Consider the following 12,694-nt stretch of genomic DNA (forward strand, 5'->3'; position numbering starts at 1 on the left):
CTGCTCCCCACTCTGTCTCTGGTGAATCCTCTCACCCTCCACATCTCTGGCCTGTACCCCAGTTCTGTATGAATAAATAAATCTTTTAAAAAAATGTACATGCGATCTATCCTCTTTAATTAATAATCTGACTAGCACTTTGGCAGCTAACATGCCAAAATTATGGAGTGGGAAGAAGCAAGAAAGCCTGATAGGAGAGATTAAGATCTAAGAATGCTGACCTGATAAAGTAGGTGTCAATACAAAGGGAGAAAAAATATTTTTTTACCTGGAACATTATTCATTCATAATAACCAATTATCTCCCTTTTCTTCACTTACCACTCAAAAAGAAGCAGCATTTTAGATTCAGAACTACTTCCATGAAATTAGCAATATGACTTGGCAATACCCCTACTCTCCCCAAAGATACATGTCAAGGACCTTATACTTATTGACAACAATAAATGGAACACCGATACCAGGTAAACATTGAACATATGGTAGGCATTACTCTGGCATCTTAATAGTTACTTCCCCCACATTTAATCCTCATAGTGACCTTTGCAACAAGCTATCATTATACCTGTTTAAGAAATGAGAACAGGAAGGCTTACAGAATGATTTACCCACACCAGGAGACAGAACCAAGATTTGCAACTCAGGATCTTTTCACTAGAAACTGTGATGGTAACCATAACCATGTGTAATAATTTAGTCAGCATGTAGTGATAGAAAGAATCCTTGGATTCAGATTGGCCATAGTATGAGTTCCTGTGCTTACCAGCTGAAAATCTCTATCTGTAAAATGAAAATAACAGTAATTCATAACTCAGGTTACTATTCCTCTCAGATAAATGAGATAATGCATGTAAAGTATTAGTTTTCATAGAATATTCCTTGCCATGAAATATTTCTTATTGGAATAACATTAAATAAACAGTACTGATAGATTCTGGGAATTGTGTTGATAAAGAAGCTCATACTCAGAAAGTAAGAATTCACTTTCTACTAAATTAGGCAATGAATTCATTGTTTGGCAAGACAGCTATGAAAGGTGTTTGCTAAGTGCAAGGTGAGGTGTAAAACCAAAGTATCACAGGTGTCTTTACAGGAGGAGAGGGGAGGGAGTTTACTAAAAGCAGAGGTCAGTGAGCAGGGGATGTGAATATAGAGAATGGAGAAGATTAGACTCAGAATAAAAGATACCCAATAGGAAATGCTTATTTCCTTTGTATAATGTCAAAATTTCTGAAATCTGGGTCTGAGGTATGATTCTAGGTAATGTTACAGATATATGAACTAGAAATTATTTTTAGCATTTAAGCACTTAGAAACAAAAGAGCACTTGTGCCTACTGCCAGCACGTTTTACAGGGTGCTCTCTACAGTTAATGCTCAATAAATTCCAGTTGACTGTTGCTGCAGAGCCTGGACAGTACCTTGGGGAGAGGGTAGGCAATTGCTAAATGTGTTTATAGGTTTTTCAACAAAATTAAATTGCACTCCCTTGTGTTATTAGGCATTTCTTTTATCTCTCACTTCTCCTCCAAAGTTTTACCATATTCGTTTTAACTGGAGACCATCTTGGGAAACAGTTTGAACCCAACTGGAATTTATTATTTGATAGTCAAGTGGTAGGGAAAACAGGGATGCCAATAAATAAAATTGAGTTTCTCAGTTTAATAAAATCACAACCTAAACAGCACTAAAAGTTTTGGCTCTTTAGTGACTAAATCTTGGCAACGATTTTGTTCAGAGCCTACATCCAGGGAGCCTGTTTCAAGATAACGGAAGCTCCTCTTTTTCTCTGCCTGTCCCCTACTACAGACTTGCTAGTAGATGTGCAGGCCCCAGCAGATGAAATAATGGACTGTGCCCTAACAAACCAAATGAAGGATGAGCAGGTACAACTTTGACCAGAAGCAACAAAGCAGGCCTTGGTTCTGCCAGTGGAAATCAGGAAGGAAGTTGTTTGCAGCCTTAGAGAATTACTTACCCCATGAAGTTGTTCTTTAATATTATCTTATTGGCTGTGCTCTGAAAACAGTTTGATGGAACTGGATTAGATGCTGATACTTAATACCATTGAGCCCACATTCTCTCCTGCCCCTTATCACCCTGCCCCTGGCACACACACCCTCTAAAATGCAACTGATATGCATCAGATCAAAATCTTTGGTGATGAGGTAGGAAGAGGAACAGAACACACATTGGACATTTTCCAAATACCTGGCAACCTTACTGGACTTTCAAGAATCCTATGGATATTAAGTGACAAATTCAGCTTTAAAAATCTGCGTTTACCTTCAAATGGCTATTAATTTTCCATTAATTACACAAGTTGCTTTGAGATATGACAAGGTATTTCTATTTTAAATTTTCTGGCTTTTTTCCCTTCTTAAAATTCAGAGTCCATATTGCATTTTGGAGTTAAGAGAACTCTTGACTACTTTTCCCCCTTTTAAAGGGATACTAAAGGGAAGGAGGACATTGCTTCAGATTGGAATGGGACAGGTCTGGGTTGTATGGACTTAAGCATGTTGCTTAACTTTCTCAAATCTTATTTTTCTTGGTCTATTAAAGGAACAGTAGTATCTTTTTACAAAATTTTTGTGAATGCTCACTTAAAAGAACTAGACCATAATAAGAACCTCCAGTATCAAAAAATGCAAATGTTACTTTTCAAAAAGTTATTCTTAATATGCCTAACATATTAAAAACAGCCCACATTTAAAATCTTAGTATGAAGTGTTCATGTTGTGTAATTGTGCAAAATTAATTTTACTGAGTTAACCTTTTATGTTTTCAGTTAATAAAAGTTCATGTTTAGTGCCTGAGAGTCCTCTGAGTCTCTTTAACTGTGTTATGGGTAATTTCGCAGGATTTCCAGAAATTATTAATGTTAGTGGAAATCTCTACTTCTCATTATTTAGTGCACATTTCTATGAGATTTGTAATTTAGTAGGTGACAGGTGAGGGGTGTAGATCACACCATCTGTGTGACCTTGTAAATGTGCAATGGCATAAACCACTGTTGTACTTACATTGCCAAGAATGACTTCCTAAATTGTACTATCTTAGTGGTTTTATTATTTGATCCACAAGAAAAATATTTATTTCTTATTTGAGCATTTTATTTTTTAACTTTTTGTAGCTATAAAAACATCACATTGTAAAAAAGGGATTTAGAAAACACAAAAGTATAAAATAAAAGTTATTATTTTGAAATAAGTATGATTTAATTTTTGGTGCAGTTTAATTTTTGTTTTGAGGTAATGCTTATATGATTCCGAAGCATTTTCAGCTTCTCTAAGGACTCCTGTTTAGCTACTTTAAAAAGAAAAAATTAACCCTGTTGTTATGAATGGCAAGATTTGTTTTTATTCCTGAGTAGTATTACATGTGTCTACATACCACATCGTCTTTTCTCATCATCTGTCTTCACGCACATGGTTTGTTTCCCTGCATCCCCTAGATTGTATATTGCTGCAGGGAACATAGGGATACATACAGCTTTTCAAATTAATGCTTTGATATGTGGAGACCTAGAAGTAGAATTGCTGGATCATATGGTAGATCTAGTTTTAATTTTCTTGAGTGAATTATGCTAAGCAAAATAAATATTTAAGATAATTTCACTTATATGAATATGTAAGAAACAAAACTAGTGAATAAACAAAAAGAAACCCTTAGATTCTGAAAGCAGAACTGAAGTTATCAGAGGGACCGGGATGGTGGCTGATAAGGCCGGAGGGTATTCCTTGGACTGTACCAAAGGGTTATTAGCTTTTTTGGTGATGGGCCTGAGGAGGTAATGTACATTTGCAGAGGTATGAATCTGTATTCCTAAAACATATACAATATTTGTAAAACAGTTACTTCAACAAAATATTAACACAAAAAAGAAAAGAAAAAATGATAATTTTTTTATTGCAATTGCTTCATTTTTTTCCTAAAGATCCAAGTTTTAGGGAGAATAATTCTCAGGATTCCAATTGTCCTTGGCAGGTAATGAGCTGCATAGTTCTCAGTATTTACCTTTGGGTATAGTTATGCACAGCCTATCAAATTATTCAGTTATATCCCTTATCTTTAGCAATTCTTGACATTAAGTAGGCTAGGAAATAAAAAGCTAAAAAAGTCTGTAACACTTTTGGTGTGTAATCTAGACCTGCATAGACATTTGCTTATCATGAATGTCCCCCAGAATACCCATTTTAAAAACAAATTCAGATTCAAATAAGGAAACTTTCATTTTCCTTTCAGTCATTCAACAAATATATATGTAATAGCCCTGTGTGTCCAGTATTAAGAGCATTCAGTGGAAAAATAAGTACTTCTCCCATCCTGACCATTTAGTTCCCCTGGTGCCTGTACCCCAAAGGCCTCCCTTCTGTTAGTCTCCTTTGAGAGATATCAAGTGTTTTTAAGTATATATAGTTATAAAATCAAAATTATAACATGTTATAAATCTCACATCTTGATGAGTATTTCTTAATAGACTGACTCATTCTTCTTTTCTACATCTAGAAAGTTTATATTGCTTGGTTGAATGTTTCAGGTTTCAGTACGTTGTTGCTGGACATCTAAGTAGTTTGAGGGGTGGGGGTTTTGCTTTGTGGACCTGCCCTCTTTCTCCTGTCTTACATTTCTTCTGACATCTAGCATCAGCTTCATTTCCGATGACTTTATCCTTAATGACCCCAGGCTATGGCCTGCACGCCTTCCTGGAGCCTGTCAACCCTTAGTATCTATATCCTGAGAGATCCTGGCAAACATGACTTACCTAAGACAGCCTTATCTTTCTACCCCAGAAATTTCTTGTAACTAATGTGTGATTATTGATTAGGAAGCCAAAAGATAAACTGGTCTACCCCAAATTCTAATTCTTCTTTAAATTTCAGAATTGACTCAACAAATACTGTACTGTCATGTAGGAGCTGTTGTTGTGACTGACCATTGCTCCCCTGGTCAGGCTCACTGATCATTGTCCTCTTGCTCCCCTCTTTTGGTGGAACAGCTTCTTAGCCTGAGGGGTTTACTTTATCCCTGGACCACATTCAGCATCCTTTTCCTTTGACTGTCACTGCTCTTACTGTGTGATTTTATTTCTACTGCCATGCAAAAACTATTGACTATCAACCAAACATATTAACTTTAAATTCATCAATAATTCGCTCATTTCCTTTTGTAATAGAATATATTTGTAATAGATATATTTTAGAAGATATATCTAGTTTCATTTCATTTCAGTATAGTATTTGTTAAGTTGAGTCAATTCTGAAATTTAAAGTGAAAGGTTGCTTTCTTGTCAGAAGGATGCTTGTTGGAGACCGCACCAGATATCAAAGTCCAGCTCTGGTAGGTAGCTGGTCAGGGGTCTTATTCCTGAAGGATGAGGCAGCGTTGGCAAAATGAGCAATGAGGTAGACACTGACACTCGAGCTGGTGCAAGTATCCCTTACTGAGCATCTCAGAGGGTCTTTATTTATATGTTAAAGCAGGCAGTGAGATTACATCAACTAAAGCATTGAAACAAAGTAAAAATAATTATTACATATTTTTCATAGTCACTTGCAGACCCCTGTGGCCTTGTACTAGAAAGAAACTTATTTGGTCATCTTAAGAAAAACATAAGAAACAATCAAGGCTTCTAAATGTACCTCATTTCCCAGCACAATCAATCACTTGGGACATTTGGTAATGTTTAACCACCTTACTAACTCCCTATCATAGATTCTTATCCCTATATCCTATTGTTCTAAAAATCATGTATTTCTAAGAATATTACTAATATATTGTTTTCCTAGAAGTTCTACTATTGCAACTTATTATTCTTGTCTAACTCCTATAATCATTGTCTATCTTAGTCTTTTCTAAGCTAAGGGTATCTAACCTCCATATCACCTGTGAAGTGGTGCTGACCTTTAGAGCACACCAGAAATTCTACTTATGCCACAAGCACACCTCCCGGGTGAGACTCCAGTCACCTGCCACAGTTAGCTTAACACAATTTTGTTTCCCATTGTCTTCAGAGCCACAACCTGTTTTTCTTAGTCTCTTGCAATGTTAATTTCTGTTATGTATTATGCCAATTAATATTTTAACCAAGTTAATTTAGACAGCCCAATCATATAGACTATTATTAACCAAGAACAAATGAGGAAGTTTCAGCAGTCATTGCTGTAGAGACTCCCATGGTTTCATCTTCTTTGGAGGTTTAGAAAACCCCTCATCTTCTTTGGGAGTCTCCCCAATGCCCAGATCATGTCAAAGAGCCTGGTTGTGCAGCCTGCATCAGATGCTCTTTTGCATTTAGTCATAAAAATGAAGGAGCCCCTTCTTAACCTGTGTCTTTAGAGACATTGAATGGCCTTGACTTCTGCTTGTTGCTTCAGCTGTGTCTTCTATTCTTTGTTACTTCTTTTCTTCAGGTTGACTTTACTATTCTCTACCTTTTAGGTTCAGTGTTTTCCATTTGTAGGTGTTTGTCCTCTCTTCACTCTAATCTCTTTTTCCTCTGTAGATTTATGTTTTCTTTACTTCCTCAGAACTTGCTTATCTCTTTGGCTATTTTATTTTGTACCCCAGCAGCATAAATGTTCACTTTCATTATTTCCTCAGTCATTCTGCTTCAACTTCCCCCTTTTTTTCAAAGTTTTAACATGATGCTAACCCTTGTTTGGCTGTGAGTAAATTTAAATTGAAGAAAAGAATAATGGTCGAGAGATATATCCTCTTTTTTTTTTATAATCTTCAAGTTTGTTTTTTTTTTTTTTAAGATTTATTTATGCTTACAAAACTGGGGTATAGGCCAGAGGTGTGGTGGGTGAGAGGATTCACCAGAGACAGAGTGGGGAGCAGAACAGGCAGATTGACAAGGTACCCTGCTGAGGAGAGCAGTGGGCGGGTCAGGAGAGGTCTGCCACGCCATGTGGATCAGCTCCCTGGCTGGGAATCAAACTTGTGCTGCAGTGGCTTAGTAGAGCTTCATAATGTGGTGCTTTAAACCATCGCACCACCAGGGAGAGCCCATCTCCTCTATTTTTTAGCCTTCAAAATCTAGGAATGTTGAAGCTTAGTTTTAAATTGTGTTCTCTTTTTATTTTTTCTTTCATCTTTTAGAAAATTTTCTAGGTTCATTATTTCCACCACTGATCTTTATTATCACCTAGAAATTCAATAAATAATATTAAATTGCTATCCCATGCCCCATACTGTTTTAGGTCCTAAAAACATAAATCCCTACCCTCCAGTGAAAGAAGGCAGGGGACCATAATGTGATCTATAAGATGCAACAAATGTGCTAGAGAAAATTAAACTAGAAAAGAAAGAGGAATAAAGAGTTCAGAATGGGTATTTTAAGTAGATGGTCAGGAAAAGCTCACTGGGAGGTGGCCATTTGAGCAAAACTTGAGGGAGATGGTTAGTTTTGGGGGTTTATCTGGAGCAAGAGTATGTGGACAGTAAGAGCAGCAAGTGCAAAGGCTCTGAGAAGCGCTGTGGCCACAGGGGGAGGGGAGAGGCGGTTGTTCCTGGGTGGCGTGCGCCCAGCAGGCTGCTGGCGTTGCTGTCGGATGAACGGCCATTGATCAGTTTTGAGCAGATGACTGAGGTGTTGCACCTCATTATTGTTTCAAGAGGCGTTATCACCAATAAAGGACAAAAGGCTTTCTTCCAGTTCTTGCTGTAAATATATTCTGTACAATCAGTATATGTACTAGATATAAAAGACCCAGTTTTCTCTCCCTCTCTCACCCCCAATTGTTATGTAGATGCAAAGACTTTTATTCTTATTAATGTAATTATTTAATAACTTTTCTCTCTAGGCAACCAAAGATGTCATCGGTATTTTGAAACATTCTCTCAACTCTTTCAATCCTAGTATATTTTTTTTACAGGTGACTTCATTATTTTTCGTACTTTCCAAAAGACAAAAAGATGAGGCTTAACATGAAAGGCATTTTTATTAAAAATCCATGAAAATAGAATTAAAAGTGAATAAAATTATGTAGGAAGAACAACCAAGCATAGCAGATTTATTTAGGTGATTGTTACAAAGTGACTGACTAACCAATTAAAGGTAGTAAAACAAAAAAAGAAACCAATCAGATTACTTAATCACCCTTATCTTATTTCTCAAGACCATGGCCTGTTGTTTTTTCTTCTTACTCTAATGTGCCAACTACCATGTGAAATATATTTTTAACATACATTTTTCTTCACCAACCAGTTACTTTAATCAGTATATTCTTCATCCTTATTTCTACTATGTGACTTGCAAAATGTCAATTTTGCCTAAAGAATAAGCTTGCTATTAAAATTATTACACTAACTTTAGAACTTAAGATAAGGTTGATTTTTAAAGCTTTTACTTGTATGTCTCACAAGCTTGCCAGCTGCTACCAAAAACAGAAATTGCATCTGTTAGTCTTTGTGTCCTTGCTACCCCAAAAACAAATAGTTCTCCAATCCTTTACTCACAACTTCTAAAGAGCTCTGAATATAGAAAATCTGAGAGGCAAAAACTAAATTAGGTAAAAACTACTTAATGGTAGTTTTGTCCCATTTATTGTAAACATGCATGTCTTTTGCTCCAGACGTGGTAATAGGGTTCAGTCGCGGATGTCCTGCAAACTGTTAGGGTTATGTAACATTTTGTATATGTATGTTACTGCTTTTCTAAAATTTGAAAGTGTATATTCCAAAGCACATGTGGCCCCAAAGCTTTCACAAAGGATTGTGTGCCTGCAATGGCCAGTCTCTAGAATATTGTAATATAAATGTGAGAGGAGTAGTTTGACCAATACGTGGTACTTACAAATGGGAAACTTTCTGCAGCCAGCCCTTTTAGCCGTTGAGGCCTCACAGAATAAAGTCAGCAACTCTCTCCCGAGAAGTGTACATCAAATATTTCTCTTATTATTCTCTTAGAGTAGCGGTAATTAGTCTTTGGTCAGCCTAATAAACCCATAGTATGAAGTATTATTCTGTCAGTTAAAATTGTTCCTGTCAGTGTCCTCAAAACCGCTTTTTGTGTGATTCATATATTTTTTGTCTTTGCATCTTTACTTGTTTATCTTTTTGTTTTTCTTCGACATTTTTTTAAGGTGTCACATCAGCTTTTTTAATACTGGTGATTTAATTGCAAAAGCACACATAAACAGTTTGAAAGGTGTGAGAAGAAATTCACAAGTCACATGAGGAAACAGCAACAAAGCTAGCATTCAGTCTGGAATTCATCCAGTGTGCAAAACAAATTGCACTGCCAATGGGTCAAATGATGTATCCTGAAATGGAATGAAAAAAATGAATTTAATGCAAGAAACATTTGTCTCACACCAAAGACAGAGTGGAAACATCAAGATGAATCAAATATAAGGTGTATCCTATAAACCTTACGTTTAATAGGGAAAATGAGGCATGTATGTAAAATAAGAAAAATACACAGTAGAATAAACAAAAACAGGTGGTCAGAGGAGAGTTTGCAACTCAGGCATTCAGGAAGGAGAACGGGCTGCTCTGGTCTATAAAAGTGAACCAGATTTAAGTAAAGGGAAGGACTTACTTGCAAAATATGAGCATGAGAAGGACAGAGTCCCATCACTGAGAAAGCTCTGTTTAGTAGTTGAGACACACAAACAGAACAAAATATTACAGAAAGTGGTAAATGTTTTAATTGGGGCTATGGACCCATAGAGGATAATAATCATCAGCCCTTGGAAAGGTGGGCAAGAGTTGACCATCAACTGGGAGTTTCTCAGATGGTCGAGCTGGGTCTAGGAAGACAGAATAAATGATATGATGCTTATTTACACTCTAACAATCAGCCAGTTACTCAAAATTGACTTTTTATATTATCTTTGCAGGTGAACCAAACACCCCTTCTGGAACAAATCTGAGTGGGAAAGGTTTGCAGAGTAAGAGTCACTTTAGGACTATTGCACCAAAAATTATGCCCAAAGTTCCAACACCCAGAGTACTGTCCTGCCATTCACCATCATTCTGCGATCAGGGGAACCCAGGACCCTCCATCAACTCCACATCCTTAGGGATGCCCACCCAGAATTATGCTCTGATGCAAGTGGCTGGCCAGGAGGGGACTTTTTCTCTTGTTGCTTTGCCACACGTTGCCTCAGCTCAGCCATTCAAGAAACCCATAATGCCCTTGCCTGAAAACCTTAAACTGCCGATTCCTCGATACCAGCGCCCACAACACAACAAAGGATCAAGAAAGAAACCCATTCTTAACTCCCCTGAGAGTGGCTGCAGCAAACCCCCTTCCCAAACCCAGATATCCCCCTTCCCACCTGATCACCCAGAACCTCCACATAAACCAGGCCAATCTGAGCGATTGCCATCTCTAAACCACACCCCAGCCAGTGTGGGCACTACTGTGCTGACCGACAGAGGTGGCCACGGACATTCTTTACCACCATTGACGCAAGGCCGGAGAGTGCTAAACTCTTCTGCCAGCCCAACATTGTCCATACCAGGGGAACCTTCTGCCAAGCAGGGCTTCACAAAGCTTTCTGGAAAAGCAAACTCTGCAAGCAAAAAGATATCCAATAAACCTTCTTCTGTTGCCAATGAAAATTGTAAAGAATGCACTGACCTTGGAAAAGTTGTGACCAACTTGTCCCCAGCTGTTTTAGGTGGTGGAATTCAGTTGATACCCAAAGGTAAACTGCCTATCTTGCCCTGCCCAAAAGTGAAAACAAAAGAGGTTTGCAAAAGTGAATCAGATGTTAACATTGCAGATTTTTCTTTATCTGGACTCCAGGCAGACTGTGACAAGACATCCTCTATCACAGAAGCCACCACAGTGGCTGGCAAGATAGCTGTGTCCAAGCAGAGTCCCTGTGAAAGTCCCTTTTGTCCAGTCACCAAACTAGATCTCAGCCACAAAACGAAACTCAGCAGGGGGACAGCAAAGAGAAGAGGAAGAAAACGAAAGATACCAGATGAAATTTTAGCATTTCAGGGGAAAAGGAGAAAATATATCATTAATAAGGGTAGAGAAAATGATAGGCTGAAAAATAATCTCCAAGAGTCCAGAGACCCAAAACCCGGGGCTGTAAAAAAATACCGCAGCATTATGCCTAAACCTGTACTTGTCATGCCCACTCTGGCTTCTCCTGTACCTACATTGCAATTCCAAACACCGGAGAGCATAGGACAAGGCCTTTTGTTGAGCAGCTTATTCACTCCTAAAAATCTTGACTGTAAACAGGATGGCAGTCCTTCCCCTAAATCCACCTGTGCATTCAGAAATGGATTCTCTGGCGTTAAGAAGCCTTGGCACAGATGCCACTTCTGTAACCACGTCTTCCAATTCAAACAGCACCTTCGAGACCACATGAATACACACACTAACAGACGGCCTTACAGTTGTAGGATTTGTCGCAAAGCGTATGTACATTCTGGCAGCCTGAGCACACACATGAAACTCCATCACAGTGAGAGCCGTCTAAAGAAACTCATATGCTGTGAATTCTGCGCAAAAGTGTTTGGTCATGTCAGAGTCTATTTCGGCCACCTAAAAGAAGTGCACAGGGTTATCATCAGCACTGAGCCTTCCCCAAGTGAACTGCATGTAGGGGACATGCCAAGGACCAGAGACTTGAATACCAGAGGGATGGAAGGGTCCATGGAGAGGTGAGTGCCACCAAGATGGAAGCCTGGGGAAAGAGTCTGTTTGGACTGGGGAGGCAGGGTAGGATGTCAGCTCAGAAAGCCAAATTCATAAAAACTTCTCTTAGATAAAGGTTTCATAAGGTAGCTGCCTCTTTTTGCTAGTTCTGTGAAGAAATATCTGGCTTCTGACTAGTCATGATTTTAATTACTCTAAATCCCGTGAGCCAGGGCACAAATGCCAGTTGAGGTGTGGTGGGAACTATAGGGTGTGAGAATTTTTTTGTATCTAAAATATGACATAGCAAATACTGTGTTTAGTTCCTGATACTCTTTACAAGTAATTTCCCCTCAAAGTCATGTACACAGAATTGTAATCTAGACAGCATCATTTGCCCCAGAACACAGCACAACTCATGGTGGGTCCTGATGTGGGCCTCCTGCATTGCCCAGACCCAGAGTTTCCTCACCTAACACTTCATATTTTTCCTCATTTTTTCCCATTAGTATGAGTGAACATTTTCCTATGTCTGTCTGTAGCAAGTATGGCTTGCTATTGTTGTAAATAAGCTTCAGCTCTTTGGTCAGCTTTATTTTATTTATGCATACAGGAACTGGGGTGTAGGCCAGAGATGCAGGGGGTGGGAGTGAGAGGGTTCACCAGAGACGGAGTGGGGAGCAGAACAGGCAGATGTATTGAAATACACTGCTGAGGGGAGCAGCAGACGAAACAGGGGAAGTCAGCTACGCATTGTTGGTCCCCTGGCTGGGGTTCTAATTTGTGCTGAAGGGCTGCAATAGCTTCATGGTTCTGAGACTTAACCCCATACACTCCCAGGAAGACCCTCCATGGTCAGCTTTTAAAGGGCTGGTTTTAATGTTTCTTTTTGACTGATCTCTCGTTGGTTCCTTTATATTTCACATGTAAGTAGATAACTTTGGGGGAATGAGGAGGGGTAAAGTTGGGACAGGGAGAGCACCAGTGGACTTTGGTGAAAGATTATGAGTGTTTTGGTGGTGACCACACCTGAGGGGAGAAATCGTTTACCTCAAAATAATAAATTTGTAAAACAGTGGTAC

At 38.5% G+C, this 12,694-nt stretch overlaps 1 protein-coding gene across 2 annotated transcripts in view; it reads left to right on the plus strand.

The window, feature by feature from the left end:
* Positions 1–12,694, plus strand: part of ZNF438 (zinc finger protein 438) — a 145,915-nt gene that overhangs the window by 131,713 nt on the left and 1,508 nt on the right. For both annotated transcript variants that reach the window (XM_012731427.1, XM_012731428.1), the window contains one exon: positions 9,850–11,638. In XM_012731427.1, coding sequence (XP_012586881.1) covers positions 9,850–11,638 — 1,789 coding nt within the window. The remainder of the gene's footprint in view (positions 1–9,849; positions 11,639–12,694) is intronic.

This window comes from Condylura cristata, unplaced genomic scaffold, assembly GCF_000260355.1.
Source record: "Condylura cristata isolate star-nosed mole 26May11 unplaced genomic scaffold, ConCri1.0 scaffold00030, whole genome shotgun sequence".
NCBI classification, from domain to species: domain Eukaryota; kingdom Metazoa; phylum Chordata; class Mammalia; order Eulipotyphla; family Talpidae; genus Condylura; species Condylura cristata.